We start from the raw sequence: 20,585 nt of genomic DNA, 5'->3' as shown, positions 1-20,585 counted from the left end.
ACTATGACCAAGCATTGAAGACTTTGATGGACACAGGGTGTGGGCCAGGTGTGCTTAGGTGGATTGCACACCTGCAGTATACACATCTTAGAGTTAGCCATAAAAAACATATATAACTTTTCAAAGATTCCTGAAGCACTTTCCATCTAAATATCTCAAGGAATTTTATGAATTTCACTCTTGGGTCTGGTTTTCTTATGCCTCTTTTCCAGCCAGAAAAACTGGTGTGGTATGAACATGTGATTTGCATAAATCAATGTAAGCCTTCTCACTATTCTTCTGGTACTCAAAGTTATAAACTTCAAGTGGAGCTCCAATTGGGTAATAATTGTTTGTTTTAGGACCTTCCAAAAATCCATTAAATATATTTGAAAAAGAAGTTAAAAGTATAGAAGTAGTTCTGTACAAGCAGAAGAGGATTATAGCAGAAGAGATAATTATAGAAGGCTGTACATTAGATATGAATTAGCAATATGATTCAGGGTTAAAAAAGCAAGCAGGTTATTGGGATATATAAGAAGAGTATTACCTAGGAACAGAGTTAATCTTCCCTCCATATTCACCACTGATCTTTATTAAAACAAGGCACTCTGTTGAGTTTGATGTCTTGCAAATGAAGTGTTTAATTAAAACTGAAGTATAATATGGATAACTTCTAAAGAATCCCAACTACTATAAAAAGATAACCTGAGATTTGGGTAATAGGTCCTATGGAAAAAAAAAAAGACTAAAGTGTGTTAATATATTTTGTTTGGAGTTTGAAGAACAAGAGGGCTTGCTGAATATGTGATGGATAGAAAAAGATGGAATGAGCTTAAATTATAGCTAGAAGAAGATATTGATTATAAAAGTTAATCTCCTAACATGAGGGAGACCAGTAAAAAGCATAGTGGACTAGAAATTGGGAGAAGTGGATTCTAGTCTCTGGTCCCTAGCTACTATGTGGCCTGGAGTAATTTCAACCAATATTATTAGCTGTCTGCTATACCATGCCAGCCCTGGAGTCAGGCGTCACCCGAGTTCAAATACAGCTCCAGACGCTTACTAGCTATGTGATCTTGAGCAAGTCACCTAATCCCATTTGCTTCAGGTTCTTCATCTATAAGATGAGCTGGAGAAGGAAATGGCAAACCACTCCAATATCTTTGCCAAGAAAACTCCAAATGGGTTCACAAAGAGTCAGACACAAGTGAAACAAATGAATAACAATAACATGTTCTAGGCACTACACCAGGATATGAGATTCCTTCTCTAGACCTCAGCCTCTCATCTGTAAAATGAGGAGAATGGACTAGATGTTCTCGAAGGTTCCTACATTCTGCCTCTAAGGATTACTTAAATCTGGAATACATCATCAAGGGAATTTGTACCATCTTCTTTTTGAAGACCTTAAAGTAAAGGATAGACATTTATGTTTCTGAAATGATTTTTAATTGCAATCTGACCAAAAAGCAGAATATCATATGACATGACTCCAAAGGTCCCTTCTGGGCCCATGATTTTAAATTTCTCTTTACTTTTGTAGGAAATGAGAGTAGTTGCTCCCATCAATGCTTCCCATTATTCATTTTGCAAAACTTCAGGGTATCTCCACTTATCTAAAGGAATGTTACAGAATTCTCATAATTAAATTAATTCCACTTCTGATTTCAAAAGCAAATCTTTATCTTTCAGCACTTTAAGGACAGATGGCTTATGAAATCACCTGATAAGTTTCTAATGATTTAGTTATTGAAATTTCCTACTCTTTGACTCTATTTAAAATTTAAAAAAAAACTAGGCTTTTATATGAGTTAAATCTGTGCCATAATTATGGAAATCCAATTAGGAATATAAAAAAAAATGTAAGCTCCTTAAGGACAAAGACTGTTTTTCATTTTTGTCTTTGTTTCTCAGGGATTTACCTAAATAGTGCTTTGCTCAATAATAGGCTCTTATGCATGCTTGTTGAATTCAATTAAGTCTTTTAACATTATCTCTATTAATGTATATCTATGTTCCCCAAAGCAGTAATTTAAAAAAATCTACCCTTCCTGTTGCCTTCATTGAATGATTGGTTTCCTTAACTGTACAATGAGAGCCATTCACTGATAACTTGTAAGAAGTCTCCAAAAGTAAACACTATATGAGTCTCTTAGATGTTTCTCTGAATTCAAACCAAGGAGCCTGTATGAACCTTGGGCAAGTTGCTTAACTTTCTAGGCCTGTTTCCTCATCCCTAAAAGTAAAAGTGTTAGACTAGATGACCTCTAAGTTCAACCTCTACTTTTAAATTCTATAAACAATTAATTTATATTTTTACTTCTAATGTATTTCTAAATCGTCTTCTTGTAGAATGCTACCTCTAACCCTTATGATTTTTCTCATTCCCAGATGCTTAAAGTAAGTATTATAAAATCATCTTAGCTGAGAAAACTGGAAACACTATTAGACAATCCAACTATTGCTATGTTGTCTTCAGGACATAGTCACCATGCTCACCCTTGCAAAGAAGTGCTGCTTCCTTGGAAGCATACTTTTCTCTGCTACCCTCCAACCACATCTAACCCTAATAGAATGATCCTACTTAACTCAGATGTCAACAGTTAAAGGATTTATGAGGTCCTCCATGTTGGAACTACTTCCATCAAGACATATCTTCACAATTAAGTAGAGAAGTCTTAAAAGATGGGCCGGAGGCTCAGAGAGATTATAAGATTTATAAGAGATTATGAGAGGCAGGATTTGAGTCGAGGACTTCATGACTCCAACGTCAACACTCTAGCCATTGCGCAATGTCATTTTTCAAGAACTCATTGGCATTCTTTTTTGTGATACCTTCATTTTCATTTGTTGCCCTGAGACTATGCCAAATGTTCTTTAGTTGTTTTCCCATTTATTCCTTCATTCAACATTCATTAAAAGACTTCTAGATTAAAAGCATAGTCTTAACTAAATAAGTTTTTAGAAGGAAAGGACTAGATCTTCTCATTTTATTTGTATTTCTTCCCCAAACTTCTCACATTTTCCTGATCTTTATACTAATGAGTATTAACTAAGTACTCACCAAAATTTGGTGACTTGACTCAGCTCAGATGCTACCTTCTTCAAGAAACTTTTCCTGATTCAAGACATCAGTGTTGTCCCTTAGCTACATATTTATTTTACATATATACACATATACAATTTATTTATTTACTCAACTGTATCCTTAGATTGGAATATAAATTCCTCAAGGGCATGGACTATATCACTCTTGTATTTGTATCCCTAGTGCCCAACACATAATTGACTTTTAATGAATGCTTGTTGATTGATTAGTTAACTGATGATGTAAACCCAGAGGATGGCTTAGGACCATGATCTCATCTTGGATGGCTAGTTAGGATGGGATCTTAAAATACAACTGGCCCATTTACCAGTGAAAAGTCATTGCCAAAATGCCTTCCTTGCGATATAAAAAAACTAAGCTCTAAATTGATTAGTCATTTTCAGTTGTCTAACTCTCTGTGACCCCATTTGGGGTTTTCTTGGCACAGAGAATCCCCACTAGATGATTCTCCCAAGAACAATAGAACATAGAGATCATATATACCTTTAGGGGAACTAAAGACTGGGAAGCATGATTGATTGGCTTTACAATGACTACAAGGAAATGAGAAGTCCAAGACAGAATTACCAGGGAGAGGCTGATGCTTAACAATGAATTCTAAAGGAAGAGTCCAGCCCTGGGCTGTGCTATCTGGGAGAGGACTTTGATGCAAAGGGAGAAACTTCCAAGACAAAAAGGGTACTTAAGATTTGATTATATCTACTAGTCCCACCTAAACTGGGATCATTAAATACTTTAAAGTTTATTATTTAGCCAGAGGCAAGGTCAGTCTGGGACTTCCCTCAATTCACGTTCCCAAGGGATATAGGGTACTCCTAGGGTTCCAAAAACCTAGTTGACACCTGGTGACCTTGGACAAATTACACCTTCTGGGCTTTACTTTCCTCATTTATGGAGTTAGCTGACCTCCAAGGTCTCTTCTAGCTTTAAATAGATGATCCAATAATATAAAAAATCAATCTTCTCTTTCTTTTTCTATTATTAAAATAATTTTTATGGATATCTTTTGTCTTTATATTGCTTGCATTTCCCCCTGTCTCTCTACCCTTCTCCCTTCCCAGATGGCCAAACCATATAACAGTGAAATTTCCTTTTTTCTTTTTAATTTAAATTTAGTATGTTGGAGGGGAAAGACTAAGAACTATTTTGTTGGCTACTAAAAGAAGGAACTAGATCTAACATTTTTTTAAACTATCTCTTTAAAAATTCTAATTCTCACTAGGAATCCACAAAACCTGAGTTTCAAGTTCCTCCATTAGGTGGTGCTGTGGATTAGGGCAGGAACTGCCTTTTGCCTCAATATTTGACATCATTTCTTTCATCAACCTCCTACCCCTTCTGGGCAGAGATTAGCCTGTGACTAAACCAGCCTTCCTAAATGGCATTATGTAATATCATCAGTATCACTGATAAATGAACCCTAGAATATAAAGTTGTGGGTCAATTTTAATATAGTGCAGTGGTTAGTTACTGCTCTGGCCTCAAAGGAACTAAAAATTTGGTGTGCTAATCAGCATTTGTGGGAGAGAGAAAGGATATAAAGATGCTTTTTCTTCTGTATCTTCTCTTCAATTTATTCCTTCCTTTTCATTCCCACAGCTACCTCTTCACCTCCCACCTAAACAACTGTAATGGTTTTTAACTCTCCTTGCTTCCATTCTTCCTCTAATTCATCAAATATACTGTTGCTAGAATGATCTTCCTAAAGTACCACTTTGCACCATCTCACCCACTCCACACAGTTCTCCCCACCAACCACATTCAATATGAGATTCACGAAGCTCATAAAATAAAATCCAGACTTTTTGGTCTGGTGTTTGAAGCCCCAGTTTTTAAAGAGAAAAATCAAGCCCCTGCTTAACAGAACTATAATTGGGAATCCTGGTAGATGGGGGTAAATTCAACATAGAGGGCTTAGGGGTATATGGTACAAGCAGAATCTATCCTATAAGAAAGTACCTGACAAAAGGATGTAATCATGCTGAGAGGAGGGTGGCCCAATCCTTTCCCTCCATCAACAATGATAGCTTCCACTTGCATTATGTTTTAAGTTTCGATCAATCAATATTTATTAAGCACCTACTATTTGCCAGACACTGTGCTAAAGTCTGAGTATACAAAAAAGAGGCAGAAGACAGTCTTTGCCCTCAAAGAGCAAAATATATTACATATATTAATCTCATTTGATCCACACAATAATTCTGTGAGAGAGCTGCCATCATCCCAGTTTTACAAATAAGAAAACTGAGTCCAAGAATGGTTAAGTGATTTTCCCAAAGTCACACAGCTAGTAAAGAGTCTGAGGCAGGATTCCAGGTCATTTCTGTTTGACTTCAACCTACCTATTGCACCATGTAGCTTCCCCAGCCTCCTTGACTCATGGCCCTAGTTTCTAAAGCTGTCTTGGAGCCTGACTTTCAACCCAAACCCTGGACAGATGTGAGCTGGCTGAGGGACTGCAAGATACTCACCAGGAAGTACACACTCCTAGGAGGATGTCACACCCTTGGATGTCAGTGCCTGAGGCAAAGCCTGACCCATCCTGCCCTAGTTAAGGTTCTGCTACTTACCTTTCCAACTTGATGTCTCATTACTCTTTTATAGGAAATCACCCTTCCTGGCAAATTGTATTGTTTCTGAACACCGACATGTACATTTGTGCTTCACTGCTTCCCTCACAGGGTCCTCAGTGCCTGGAATGCCCTCCCCACTCCTCTCTACCCTTTTTTCAAAGTCTAGCTCAAGTCTTGCCTCTTAGGTAAAGTCTTTTTTTTTTTTTTTTTTTTTTTTTTTTTAACCTGCCCCAGCTCTGCAGATCACAGTCTCTCTCAACTACAATAAAATTTATTCTCTGAACCACTCTCTTGGTACTTAGCATATTTATTTATTGGCCACTTAGTATTGTTATTTGGAGTCTGGAATTTTTATGTACTTACCCTTTTTCCCATACCAGATTATAAACTCTTTTCTTTTTAAACCAGACCCATGATTTTATTGGGTCTGAAATTCTCAGGTGAGGAAACTCCCACTATCAATGCAGATTAGCAGCTTCTTCAATTTAGGATCTCAGAGAGTTATAGGGAGAGAGGTGTGGGAACAAGAGGTTAAGTCACTTATCCAATGTCATATAGATAGCTAGATGGTGCAGTAGACAGTGTTGGATCTGGAGTCCTTCCAGGAAGACTCATGCTCCTGAGTTCAAATCTGTCCTGAGAAACTTAGTAGCCGTGTGACCTTGGGCAAGTCGCTTAACCCTGTTTGCGTCAGTTCCTCATCTGTGAAACGAAGTGGAGATGGAAAGGCAAACACTCCAGTATCTCTGCCAAGAACCACCCCCCCCCCTCAAAAATGGGATCACAAACAGTCAGAGACAACTGAAATGACTGAACAACCACAACATTTAAAAAGAGGTGGGACTTCAATTGACATCTTCCTGACTACAAGGTTGGGTAGGGATATTGTCTCAACAACTTTCTGAATCCCAAGTACCTAGGACTTCATAATTGGTCATCAGTAAAATGATGACAAAGGTAATTGGAAAGGCATCTTTACATCTAGGATTTCCTTTCCCTTAAAATTTCCCGTTTAAGATATAAATACTCTTGGTTCCAGGAAAAAAGACTCAAACAGGGGCTAAAGTCTCAATTCACATCTGTTATCTCCCTCATAGGTGTGAAGGTATCCTGTGGGACCACAATCCCTTCAATCCAAGCCCCAGCTCAGAGGAAGCAAAAGGACATGGGTAGAATGGTAAAAGAGAAGCAAGGAGAGAATCCTGACTGCCTATCTTTCCCCTGTCACAGATATCTTGATATTCCTTTGATTTCATTCTTTTCTCTCTTTTGCCAGTGACAAAGTGCTCTCCTCTTTGAGAAGCCTCTATGGAGGGCTGACTATTTGGAGAAAATATTTTTCTTGATGTCTATGGCATAAATCTTTGATAAATATGGACCTCCCTATTTTATCTTTGTTATTAATGATTAGAGGGTCTTCAAACAAAATTATTACTCTTCTTAGATCTTTCAAGGAATCTACTATTAACTTTGGCGTGTACCTGGGGAACCTTACTGCAGGAAAGACTTTAAGACACCATTCTACTCTACTTTAATCAAAAGCTTTTTTATAATCTGCAAACACTAAGCACAACGTATTTTCTACATCTTTCCATTAAGTTTATGATGGTAAAGATGTGATCTGCTATGAAGTATTATTTGTGAAAGAGTACCTTTTTTCTTGGAATACTTTCATCAAAGAAGTACTCAATGCATAAGTAGATTATATGGAAAAGGAGATATATGAGCTAGGAGTTGCTGGTGCTCTCTCAGTCATCCTTTTTTGGTGGTAATTAGATTCAAGTGTTTTTTCCACAGTTTTTATATCTTTCCCTCCTTCATATACTTCAGAATCAATTCATCAGCTGACTCCACCTTCATTATTTCACATCCAGTATAGAGTGTTTCTATTTGCTTTCAGTCTATTCATTTTTGTTTTCTTTCATGATATTTCTACTTCCTCTACAAACACATCTGAGATTAGGATATTAGAGTCACAACGTGGCTCACCTTTACCAGCCATGTTTGCCACTGTCATGGAGGACAACCAATGCAGTGTCCAAGCCAGAGATAGTCTCCACGCAGTGGATAAGATCCTGTTTGCAGATAGACATATTCATTCATTCTCTTTCATTTGGAAGAGGAATAACGACATCACAGGATGGTATCTTGACATATGTGAATTGGATTTAAGCAAGACAGAGTTGCACAAAGTCTTCAGTCACTGTCTCTTCCAGAGTCATCAGAAGCCAGTGGCAGAACAAACGTCAAGACAACTGGTTATGGCCCAGGGTGCAGTGGACGACCTTGATGTCTTCAACGTAGGACCAAGCTCTAGGCACACCACAGTGACTGCTTCAGCCACCTGCTTGGGATGTTGGAATGAATTGTTCTCACCCACCCATTCTGCCAGGAGAAGTCTTCACATGCTTGGGGTAGACATCTCTGTAACTCACTGATGTGGGTGAGGTCTGTCATTTACCCTTTAGCTTGGTTTAGCATGTCTGCTGAGATGGTTTTACCAAGATATGGCTGCTGTGCATGCTACATCTTCTTGGAGCCATGGGTGAGAATTGGGCCAAAGATGGACACCAAAGGCAGAGGAGCAGCTCTGAAAAAGGCTCAGCAAACCCTCATAGCAGAAGTGCTAGTCTTCTCTGAACACCCCATACACCCTACAGATAGACATAGCAGTCTTCTAAATGAGCTCCACCAGTACTCAGAAGAATTTGTCCTTACTATCCAAATACACAAAAACAAATGGATAAATAATGCCCATTACCAGGACATATGAGGTTAAAGGAACATAGTAATGGAGGACATCCATTAATATACTACATCTTAGACATATTACCACTGGACAGTGAGAAGGGCTCAGAATTAAACAGGAAGAGGAGAGAGAGTTGGATTGCTTTTGGGATTCTGCAAAGTTCTTTGAATGACCTCAAGCTTCTCTCTGAAACAAAGGCTCATATTTTTAATGTCAGTAGCCCTCTAGTGATATATGGCTGTGAGTCATGGAGCACTATAGAGTCTTAAGAATTGAAAGTTGCAGATAGCTCCAAGGGCAAAGGAGAGACACAGGGTGGGCCTGAGCAGATTGTAATACATTATGATTAAGGAATACAAAAGATCAAATGTCAGGAAAATTTGAGAAAGGCCCCCAGTAAGTAAGATGAACCACTTATGGTGAATTTGTGAAAGGATATGGAAAAAAGCTTTACAGTATGATCAAGTTTCAATAGATTATTATCTGAATTATCATAGGTAATACCCACAGGACAGTGAATTCTCAGGTGCATTGGAATATTGGAATCTCTGTTTGGTTTGGTTTGGGGAGTATTTTGTTTGAGTTCTATGCAAGTGTGAAAAACATGGCACCTGGTAAATAACACATCTGATCCTGAAAAGCATTCCTGCATTCCTCTTGAAGAGCAAAGAGAATTCTTACAAAGAACTTCAGACTTGGAGGAAAGGTTTTCTAATGTTTTCTCATCCAGGCTCCATAGAACAGACCCTCCTTTTCCAGGTAATGTCTTCTTCCCAAGTACTACCAATCATGGTACTACTTCTACCTTCTGTGAAAGGGAATTTTTAACTCCCTTTGTTTATTTTAACTTAATCAATCAAGAACTTGGAGTGCCCCTCTTTTCACACTTATTCAGTCAGATACTTGAAGAACCTTTTACTAGAAAAAGAAGTTTATAGCCTCAAAGTCCAGAAGTGGATTCCACAAGCACTGCCCACCCTGAGCAATGCTAGACAAATGAAGGAACTATGATTGGTTCCTAAGGTGTGACATGGGAGAACCATTGGGTTGAGAAAGGTGCTTATAAGGTGAGATCCAACAGAAAGTCAGGCATTCCCATTTCAGATTTCCATTTTGGACTCTGATTTCAGATTCTCATTTTGGATTCGGCTTCTGATTTCAGCTTCCTGATTCAGACTTTGGATTTTGGTGGACATTTGGATTCTGCGTTGGATTCTGCATTGGCAGCTCTTGCTGAAGAGATTACTGCAACTCCTAGTTAGAGATTGGAAACCTGAGGGAGCCTTTTTCAGAACTGAGCTGGATTCCCCTGGATCAGCAATTATAGGGTATTTAGCTAGGCAATATTTTCTACCTCCTTCCTACAGTTCCCTCTCTTTACTATCGCTACTTCGCTGTAATAAAGCTACTAAAGCTACTAACAGCTTTGTGACTTGAGTTAATCTTTATAAAGGCGACCACAATAACTTTTTTTAACTCTTAATTTGACCAAAACCAATTTTAACTCTTACACTTCTAACCCCTTCTAACAGCAAGGCCAAATTGTAAGAGGGAGATTTTAGATATTTTATAGATATATATTTAAAGTGTGGCCGCCAGAAATCAACAATTCAGATTGATTCCATAATTAAAATAGACCCAAGTCAGGATCGGGTTTAAGGTAGTTTATTTACAATTAGGAGGATAGAAGGTAGGGAAATAAAGAGAGGGAGAGGTTAGTCCAAGCCTGCAGAGGCCTGGATAGAGAGGAGAGAGAGGGTTAAAAGGCTAATTAAACTAAATTTACACACCACAAAGTCTTAGCAATCAGAGAGGCAAGAGCCTACTTAAGGTAGAGTTCGGAAAACGCCAAGGTAGGCCCAGGAAGTCAGCCTAACTTACCCACATGACCATTCAGAGTGGAAGCAGTCTGAGGTCTCAGCCAAGAACGTTCAGCACCAAGTTCAAAGCGGGAACTGCCCCAAGAGGAAGTAACCAACATACTTGAAGAGATAGTGTCTCTCCTCACTTCCTGTGGGTCCACCTCTAATTCAAGTGGACAAATGGCAGCCTCTACACTGATTTGGACTGCCCAAAGGTCAGTCCCTTGTTCTTGATTTGTTACTTATTGTCATGTGTGGGTAACTCATCTCCCCTCCCCACTAAGGAAGGGAGGAATGACATCATCTCGGGTAAGTAGAGTTTTGACTATGAATGGGCCAGAGCTAATTCCATTTACACAATCCCCCCTGATGATCATATTGGGTGCCTAGTCACCCCAAGTGATCATTTCACATAATCATCTTATACTCACAAAGGTCTTCTAACTACAATAGTTAGAGATAAGAGGGGAATGGAAGAGAGAGAAAGCAAAACCAATGTTTTGCTAAGCGCATTGACAAGAAACCAATTGGAAGAGGAGAAGAAAGGAGAAGATGGGACTGAGAAGAATTGTGGAATTCAGTGCAGTTGAAGGAATCACCTTGCTGAGAAATCTTGGGCAAGACAGCTTTTTAGAGCCAGCAAAGAATTCGTTTATGGCTTCCAGGGAAGTGGCAGGGCTGATCCTGACTCAGATAGCATCTATTTCACAGTTGCTTCCTCTCTCTTCTTTCCTCCAAATGAATCCAATTTAGCAAATATTTATTAAGAATCTACAGTATCAGGGGCAGGCCTGGAGATGTGGAGGTCCTGGTTTCAAATCTGGTCTCAGATACTTCCTAACTATGTGCCTCTAGGCAAGTTACTTAACCCCATTCCCTAACTCTTACCTTACTACTCTTCTAATTTTAAGACAGAAGGTAAGAGTTTTCAATTAAAAAAAAAATCTACTGTCTCTGTCTGTCTATTTGTCTCTCTCTCTCTCTCTGTCTTTGTCTCTATCACACACACACACACACACACACCTCACACATGAGTTTGGTCCAAGCTAAATGAGCATAGATTAATATAGAATAAAGCCTCAAACCAATGACTTTACCTTGCAAAGTCAAACTATCTGCCCCACTGGATAGAAGCCAACCATGCAGAGCCATAACTAGATTAGGGTAATAGTAACTTTTCCCCCAGGCACCAATCTTTTAGACATGCAAAATATAAAATAATGATTTTTAAAGTATAAAATTTTAAAAATATTTATAATTTTAATTAGTATATTCACTCCTCCAGCAGTATTAAAACTAGTTAGCAAGCATAATTAGCTCATGTAGAAGGTCCACAGATGGCATACTCTCTCCACCATCCTACATTCTTCCCAGCCTTTCCCCTCTCCCCATTTTGTTTACTGTCCCAGAATGTCACCTCCACAAGGCTGGTGTTGTGGTCAATTCTCATGGAGTGTGTAAAAGTGCATTTCATGTTGGAATGCCCCAGGTGCTAAAATTTGTTCTATAACTAAGCCATTTCCACCCTGGCCAAAGCAACTTTTCCTTTATGAACCCTAATAGAGGAGCACCTTATTTTACAAGCCTCTGGCATAACCAGGCATGGAATGCCACCTGTGGACTTTTCTACTCTTTCTACTTTTATCAGTGTTATTATTTCCCATCCATACTCCCAGATGATTTCCTAGTAACAAAAACAATATCCCACTGTAATTTATGATACTCTTACACTTGTCATGGTACATATTGAGGATCAGATAGCTGCTGATAACTTCGTAGATGATACCAAACCAAGTCTTAAAAAAATCTAAAAGTTGCTTTCCATACCTCTTTGATTAACTGGATCTTTAGCTACGTAGGCAACATAGTCTGTGGTATCCTATAAAAGAGGGAAAATTAGCGTGTTTAAAATGATTGAAGAGAACTAACAAAATTTGATCAGAGAGCAAGTGGGAGCTTAAAGCTATTGGCATGAAGGTTCCCTTTTTCTGGGATATAATGTGAGGAAATGTGTTAATAAAAATATAGAACACATCAAACTTATATTTTCTGCCCTCTTGTATAGATCATTTTGAAAGGAATAATTTGGAGCCAGCCAAATCAGTGAGAAGAGGCCAGAACACAAGGAAATACAGGTATACCTTCCACATCATGGGGACCAGGGGCCTAACGCCCCCAAGATCTAGAAAATCTGTGTAAAATTTTTTGGCCTTCCCTTCATACCAGAGAAGTCTGTTTTTTTTCTTTTTCTTTTATGAGGTATTTACAGTAAAAGAAAATGGGTATATTTATGGTATTAAAACATAAAATAGGTTATTATTGCACAATCCTATACTTATATTTTATGCATTACTGAATTTGTAAACTTTTTCTGTGTCCTCTTTTGGCCTTTGTGTATCATCTCTGACTTTTGCAAAACTCTCCCAAAATTTCAATTTAATTTCTTTTTTGTTTTGTTTTGTTTTTTAAGCAAAATATATTTATTAGCCATGTTGAAAAAGGAAACATATGCTAAACAAGTTGGGGATATGAATGTAATGGAATATTACTGTGCTATAAGAAATGAGTAAGTTAATTAAAATAAAAAAAAATGGGAAGACCTACCTGAAATGATGAAATCAATTAAATTTCTTATGCCAACTCACAATATATCAAAACCACAAAGAAGAAAGTCATGGAATGGAAGGGATACCTGTAGTTAGACCACACACACATATATATCTGTGTGTGTATATATATAAAAAAAAAAAAAATATATATATATATATATATAAGCATATATGACTAGTTCTAGGTGGGTAAGCCTATTGGCTTTTATTCACATATTCATATGTGATTCATATATTCATATATATTCATTCATGTGTTCATATTATAAAAAGGAACTAGAAAGAATGGAAAAATTGCAGAGGGTTTGGGCATTGCATTTTAATTTGCAAACTTTACAAGGTTCCCTCACTTATTTCACTATACAATTCATATATTCATAAAGTATATATTAATATGTAACATTCACATATATATATACATATATATGTATATATATATATAGGCTTACCCTCCTAGAACTATTCATTGATTCTATGAAAGCACATTAGGAAAACCAACATTTCCAGGAAGTTCGGTTCTCTTTTAAACACTCTCTCTTCCCTCCATCCCCTTCAAAGAAAGTTCCATAGTAGTATTTTCATGTCCACACAGAAAATAGTTTGCCAATGGATGTAGTTGGAAAAAAAAAAACCACGGAACTCAGAGCAAACAGACCTCAGTTCAGGTTCCAGTTCTAATTCTCATTACTCATGTCACCTTGAACCCTGGATTTGTAGCCAGTCTCTGAGGGTTCAAATCCCAGCTCTGCTCCTTACCTCTCCAGGCCCCCATTTCCTCTTGCACAAAGTCCGGGGCTTGGACCAGATGGCCCCTAAGATTCCTTCTAACTCTAAATCTATGATCTTCTGATTCTTGGACGAGTGATTTTATATTCCTCGACCTCAGTCTCTTCAATCCATGAAATGGAGATAATAAAAGCGAGGCTACCTAGATAGGGATATCTAGGTAGCACAATGGAGAGTGCCAGGCCTGAAGTTAGGAAGAGCTTGTGATTGTGGGCAATTCACTTAACTTCTGCCTCAGTTTCCTTTACTATAAAATGGGGGATAACAACAGGATGTACCTCCCAGGGCTGTTGTGAGGATCAAATGAGGTAATACGTATGAAGCTCTTAGCCCAAAGAGGTACCTAATAAATGCTTGGATATTATAGATTCATAAATTATCAGAGCTAGGAGGGTCCTTGGAGATCATCCAGTCCAGGGATTTTTAATATGGTAGGCTGGTGAAGTTTATGAATCCCTACATACTGTTGCCAATATTAATAATGAAAGAAAATGCTAAATTTTGGTCAGTGGAGTGAGAGTCAGGCCTAGAGGCAGGAGGTCCTAGGTTCAAACCCGGCCTCAGCCACTTCCCAGCTGTGTGACCCTGGGCAAGTCACTTGACCCCCATTGCCCACCCTTAACAATCTTCCACCTATGAGACAATACACCGAAGTACAAGGGTTTAAAAAAAAAAAACTTTCCCATCTAAGTACATAAATTCCTTGAAATCTATCCATGGACTCTATTTTAATTCAACCCTTACAGATGGGGTTTAGAGAGGTGAAATGGGAGCTTCAGCTTGGTGCCATAGTAGATAAAGACTGAGCTGTTCAAATCTGGCATCCAATATTTATTAGCTATGTGACCCTGAGCAAGTCACAACTTCTGCTTCAATTTTCTCAGCTCTAAAATGGGGATAATAAGAGCACGAACCATGCAGAGTTGTTGTGTGGATCAAACGAGAAAATATTTATAAAGTGCTTAGCACAGTGCCTGGCACATTGGAGATGCTAAATAAATACTTATTCCCCTTCTCTGTCCCTTTCCCCTCAGTCTCCTTAGCTTTAAAGTGAGAAGACTGGACTAGATTTTTGCCAATGTCCCACTCTTCTCTAAATCTATAATTCTATGATTCTACATTGATAAGGATATATAGCTAATTAGTGGAAGGGCTATAAGTAAACCCAGGTCTTCTGATTCCTAGTCCAGGATGTCTCTCTTTTATATCCACGATATGCCAATATGTTATTAGAAAGATGGATATCTGCAAGCCTTAAAACATCAAATAGGGGGCAGCTGGGTGGCTCAGTGGATTGAGAGTCAGACCCAGAGATGGGAGGTCCTAGGTTCAAATCTGGCCTCAGGCACTTCCTAGCTGTGTGACCCTGGGCAAGTCACTTAACCCCCATTGCCCACCCTTACCACTCTTCTGCCTTGGAACCAATACTCAGTATAGATTCTAAGATGGAAGGTAAAAGTCTTTTTAAAAAAGAAGCATCAAATAAATGTGAGCTCTTCTCATGAGAAGAGTTAATATCACTAGAGCCCATCCAATTTGCATTTCAGCTTATTTGTTAAAAAAAAAAATCCAATGGAATTTCTGCAACACTAACCATGGGGTTTGGTGATGATGTGTTAATGATATATAATGAAAAGACATTTACCAAGACAACATTATGCAGGTCTACCAGCCTCCAAATAAAAAGAATAAAAGGACAATGAACTTGGTTCTCCATATTTTGAAAGTTGATTTTAGCACCAAAATTGTAGGATCAAAAAATACCATGATTTAGACCACAGTCATGGTTTTCCAATTGTCCATGCAGAGCTATCAGATAGCTGAGGAAATTGTTTAATTAAAGAAAGGTATTTGGGGACTTTTTTCCAGGTTAGCTCAAAAAAGGACAAGAAAGCAGGAGGGGAGGGGAAAGAAAGGACTATGGAATTTATGAGGAAGGAAAAATCATTTTGCGACAGGGTTGAAACAGCTCAAAAATCTGCTGATTCTGTAAAAACAAGTCACTTGGTAATCTACACACACTGAAAACTCTGACATGATGAATGACAAGATTTTAATAATTAAAGATGCTTTTTGTTATCTCAGATCTTGGAGGAAAAAAAAACATGCCCATACAATGAATAAATACCATTTGCAGATTAGAGGCATGACTCTCTAGAGGGAAGATGCAATCGACTGGCAGGAAATAAAAATCCATGTTTGTAATACCCTCAAGGACAGTCATTTAATAACCTACTGTGAATCATACAGGAAGCGGATCTCAGGGTCAACATAACTTGTCTTAGATTATTTTAAAAAATAAAATACACCCCTAAATAAATTGCCTTCCTAAAAATAAATTTCTTCCAAATAAATAAGATTGCATTAACAAGCTTAGTTTTATATTTATCCAGAAATAGTCAAACACAAATTTTTAACTCTTTTGCCACTGATATTAAGGTTGCTGGGAGGGGTGAGGAAGGAGGGAAAGGAAGGGATAAAAGAAGAGAAAGCATGCTAAAGCAGAAAATTTACTAAACTAAAATCTCTTTCCATATCTACCTCTGTCATATGGTGACCTTAGGTAAATCACTTCCCATCTCTGAGGCTGTTTCCTCATCTATAAAATGAAGAGAGTGGAATGGTTGTTTTCGAAGGTCCCTTCCAGCTCAAATTTTCTATTAATATTTAAGGAGATAATAACAGCACCTAACTCCCAGGGTTGTTGTGAGGACAAAATAAGAGGGTATTTGTAAAGTTCTTTGCAAACCTTATAGCATATATATATATATATATATACATACATATATATATATATATATGTGCATATATATTTATAAATGATTGCTGTTATTATTATTACTAATAAGTATTCCTTTTATATTTTCATATTTATATACTTCAGTACATCTGTGATCTCACCAACATGGATACTCCCTCCAAAGGTGCAAACTAAAATCCCTCCACTCTTTTTCATTACTCCTGGTCCATGACTTCCCATCAATCTTCCAGGAGAAGTTTAACCTAACTCAGTGGTTCCCAATGTTTTGGGTTCCTTAAACTGCCTTCAATCAATAAAATGTGTTGTGAACCCCCAGGGAAATTTAATATACTACTAATAATATTCTTTATAATTATTTCCTTAAGGTTCCATTAAAGAATTTTTAGCATGAACCCCTTGGACCATCATCAAAAATCCAAACTACTCAGTGAAATTTCGACATTGCATGGACACCAGTTGGACCAGCAGGGCATCTATCAGTTGTTGTACCCTCTTGCTGTATGATCATCCTACCTCCCTTTATACTCACACATCTCTTTGGTGATGACCTTTATACCACCTCTCCTTTACAACACAGTTATTAATATTCTATGGCTACTTATGCTTGCTAGATGAATTTCTACTGCCCTTTCGTTCTTCAGAGACTATGGCATTCCTTGACTTTGAGCCATATAGGAACACTGGAAGAATATTTATATGAAAAAAAAAGTTGAATCTTTGTTTCAGAAAGAATCTTAGGGTCATTAAAAGCCCTCTACAATTTCCCAAAAGCAATAAAATTTGACCCACATTTTTTTAACAACTATTTCTACAAGGTACCATGCTAAGCACTGGATACACAGAGAGAAATGCAATAGTTCTTATAGTTAAAGAATTTATATTTTACTAGAGGTAGGAGGTATGTCCATAGATCAATATAGTATAAGAAATATTGCGCAACTTGGGGACACAGTGGGTAGAGCATTGAACCTGGAAATAGGAAGACCTAAGTTAAAATCCAACCTCAAACATATCGAGCAAGTCTCTTAACTTCTGTTTCCTCATTTGTAAAATTGGGATAATAATAGTGCCTACCTCCCAGAGTTTTTGTGAAAATCAAATGAGGTAATGTTTGTAAAAAATGATTAGCACAGTGCTTGTCCCATAGTAAAGTGCTATATATATATAGTATATAATAATAACAACATATACATATCAGTTGTTATTATTATTATTAAAATTATTAAGGGGGGAGAGAGCTCTAATAAAGGAGGGAGGGATGGGAACCAAGGAAGACTTTATAAATGAAGTGGCAGTTGAGTTAAGCCTTGAGGCAGACAAAGATTCTGAAAGGCATTGATAAGGACAGATGTTATTTGAGGCATGGAGAATGGCTTGTAGTCCAATTTGCCTGAAAGGTAGAATTTGCGAAGGGGTATAGTATTAATGCTAGAAAGATGGGTGGGAATTTGATCATGGAGAGACTTAAGTGTTAGGCTAAAGAGTCTATATTTTATCCCAGAAAGAGCCATTGAATGTTTGAAAGAGAAGAGTGACCTGGTCAGATTTGTGCCTTGTGAAGTTTGGTGTTTTTTTTTTTTTTTTTTTTAAGACTTATCTTTTGCTAATTTGTTTTTAACATTCTTTTTTTTTTTAATTTTGAGTTCCAGATTCTTTCCATCCACCCTACCTTCCCCCTCCTACTGAGAAGGCAAATAATATGATATCAATTATAGATGTTAAATCGTGCAAAATATACTTCCATATGGAGAGAGAGAGAGGGAGGGAAGAGGAAGGGAAGGGGGAGGAAGGAAGGAAGGAAGGAAGGAAGGAAGGAAAGAAGGAAGGAAGATTGTTTTGATAGCTACGAGAAGGAGATTTTGGAGAGGGGAGATATGGAAGTAGGGAGACCCATTAAGAAGCTATTAAAATTGTTTAGGAAAGAAGTGACAGAGTTCTGAAATAATGTGGTATAGAAGAGGACACAGACACAAGAGATATGGAGGTAAAACTGATGAGAACTGACAATTGATCAATATAACAATCAATTAAAAGAGCATTTATTCTGTGCTTGCTATGTACTGTGCACTGTTAAGCCTACAGAGATAAATGTGAAACAGTCCCTTCCCTCAAGAAGCTGACATTCTAATGGGGAAGACAATTTGTACATAATAATAATAATATATATATGAGAGATACATACAAAATACAAGTTATCCTTGAAGGAGAAGGTGCTAACATTTGGGGGTACGTGGAAAGGCCTCATGTGGAAAGCAGAAATTCAGCTGAGTTTTAGAAAAAAAATGGGGGAGGGCAGCTAGCTGGCTCAGTGAATAGAGTCAGACTAGGAGATGGGAGGTCCCAGGTTCAAATCTGATCTCAGATATTTCCTAGTTGTGTGACCCTGGGCAAGTTCCTTAACCCCCATTGTCTAGCCCTTACTGCTCTTCTGTCTTGGAAACAATATTCAGAATCAATTCTAAGACAGAAGGTAAGAAATTTTTTTAAAGAAATAAAACAGGGATTCCAGAAAGTAGAGATATGGTGAGAGAGCATTCTAGGTAGCTGCTGTAAAGGCATGAAGAAGGAAGATGGAATCTATCACTGCATACATTGTTCTTGTCCTTCTAACTCTGCTCACTTCTCTCTGTGTTGGTTCCCAAGATCATCAGAGATTCAGAACTGGAAGGAATCTTAGAGGCCAACTAGCCCAATCCCTCATTTTACAAATTAGGTAACTAAGGCTTGGAAAAATTGAGTAACCTACCCATAGTCACATAGCTGGTAAGTGGCAAAGGTAGGATTTGAACCCAAGACTTCCTGACTCTAAGCCAAGCACTCTTGAGGTCTAGGCCACATTCAACCTTGGCACTGCTTGCTGGAAACTACATGTGAATTCAAAAAGTGTTCAGTACTCTGAAAGTAGGGACTGTAAATTATATAAACCACTTGATGCTGATGGTCTATACAAAGCTAATTTTGTCCAACTGGGTCAGTGTACTTAGTTTACATGTTTCCCATGACTAAATAGGAGTTCAAGAATTAGAACCAGGGTAGTAATATTTTAAGGTGTTAGTAACTCATCAAATAGCATCCCACTCCCAATCTTTCATTCATAATATTGCCAGAGCTAATGATACCAGATGTCAGATGTAATGATATATGATGCTCAGGGAAAATTCTCTTGGGGATGGGCCAGATTATGAACTGAAGAATCACTTCCTCACCCATCACTTGTTATGAGGCTGGACTAGCCTGATTCTTAGATCAAACATAATATGGGAAAGCATATCCCCCATATTTGAGCAGCCCAGTACACTGAAGAGTCTTTATTGGCATGCCCTTTCCCTAGAGAATTCCTGTTTCTAAGAAAGTATTTCTTCTACCCCAGAACTTCCACACTTCTGTCCCTGGAAGGCTTGTAACCCTGAACTGCTTTCTTTCTGAGGGCAAAATACAGTCGTGGGATTGTTTGCCCAACCACTAAATGGGCTGCCCCAGAGCTTGGCTGCCTTTATCCTTAAGCAGATAGAAATCCAGAGAAATATATCACTGTTTCTGGAAAAGGGAAGTCCCTGAGAGGTGCCCTCTTCAAGGGCAGAAAGTGATCGTGGTAGCTCCCCCTTACATGCCACTCATCCTTGAGCTTTTGCTGTATTTTTTCCTTGCAGTAACATTGGCATGGAGGATCAATTCATGCTAGCAGATACTTATCCTTGCCTAGAATTTATCCATTCCTCTCCACTCATGCTAGCACCTGGGCCAAAGTCCCACCTGTCCCACAATCACTATTGCTATGTTAATAATATCATGAAAAGCAAATTATTTGATTTGCTATTATATGGAGGGGTTCAGAAGAGGCAATATGTAATTTAAAAAGGAAAAGCAGCAGCTAACACATTGCACTGACAAGTAGTCTTGATTCTTACAGAAATAAATGTTTGCTGAAATTGTAGGGAAAATGTATAAATCCATACTTACAGGATCACCTCCAGAGGCAAAAGAAATGGACTGCATATGGTGATTTGCAATAATCTGAAAAATACAAAAAGCCAATTGAAACTTCTTTAATAGTATAAATTAATCCCTTTCCTAATCATTAAAAGCCTGACATGAAGATTTTCTTTGAGAGCCAAGAGCATATTTCCCCTCATTATGTCAGAACACATCATCAA

The 20,585-nt window shown here is 37.9% G+C and overlaps 1 protein-coding gene across 1 annotated transcript in view; it reads right to left on the bottom strand.

Annotated features, from left to right (window-relative positions):
- Window positions 1–20,585, bottom strand: part of SHC4 (SHC adaptor protein 4) — a 171,288-nt gene that overhangs the window by 47,355 nt on the left and 103,348 nt on the right. The window contains exons 5-6 of the mRNA XM_044660053.1: window positions 20,392–20,445; window positions 12,103–12,154 (exon numbers count right to left, since the gene is read on the bottom strand). Coding sequence (XP_044515988.1) covers window positions 12,103–12,154; window positions 20,392–20,445 — 106 coding nt within the window. The remainder of the gene's footprint in view (window positions 1–12,102; window positions 12,155–20,391; window positions 20,446–20,585) is intronic.

This window comes from Gracilinanus agilis, chromosome 2 (genome assembly GCF_016433145.1).
Source record: "Gracilinanus agilis isolate LMUSP501 chromosome 2, AgileGrace, whole genome shotgun sequence".
NCBI lineage: Eukaryota > Metazoa > Chordata > Mammalia > Didelphimorphia > Didelphidae > Gracilinanus > Gracilinanus agilis.
This window is presented reverse-complemented; position numbering and strand designations above follow the sequence as displayed.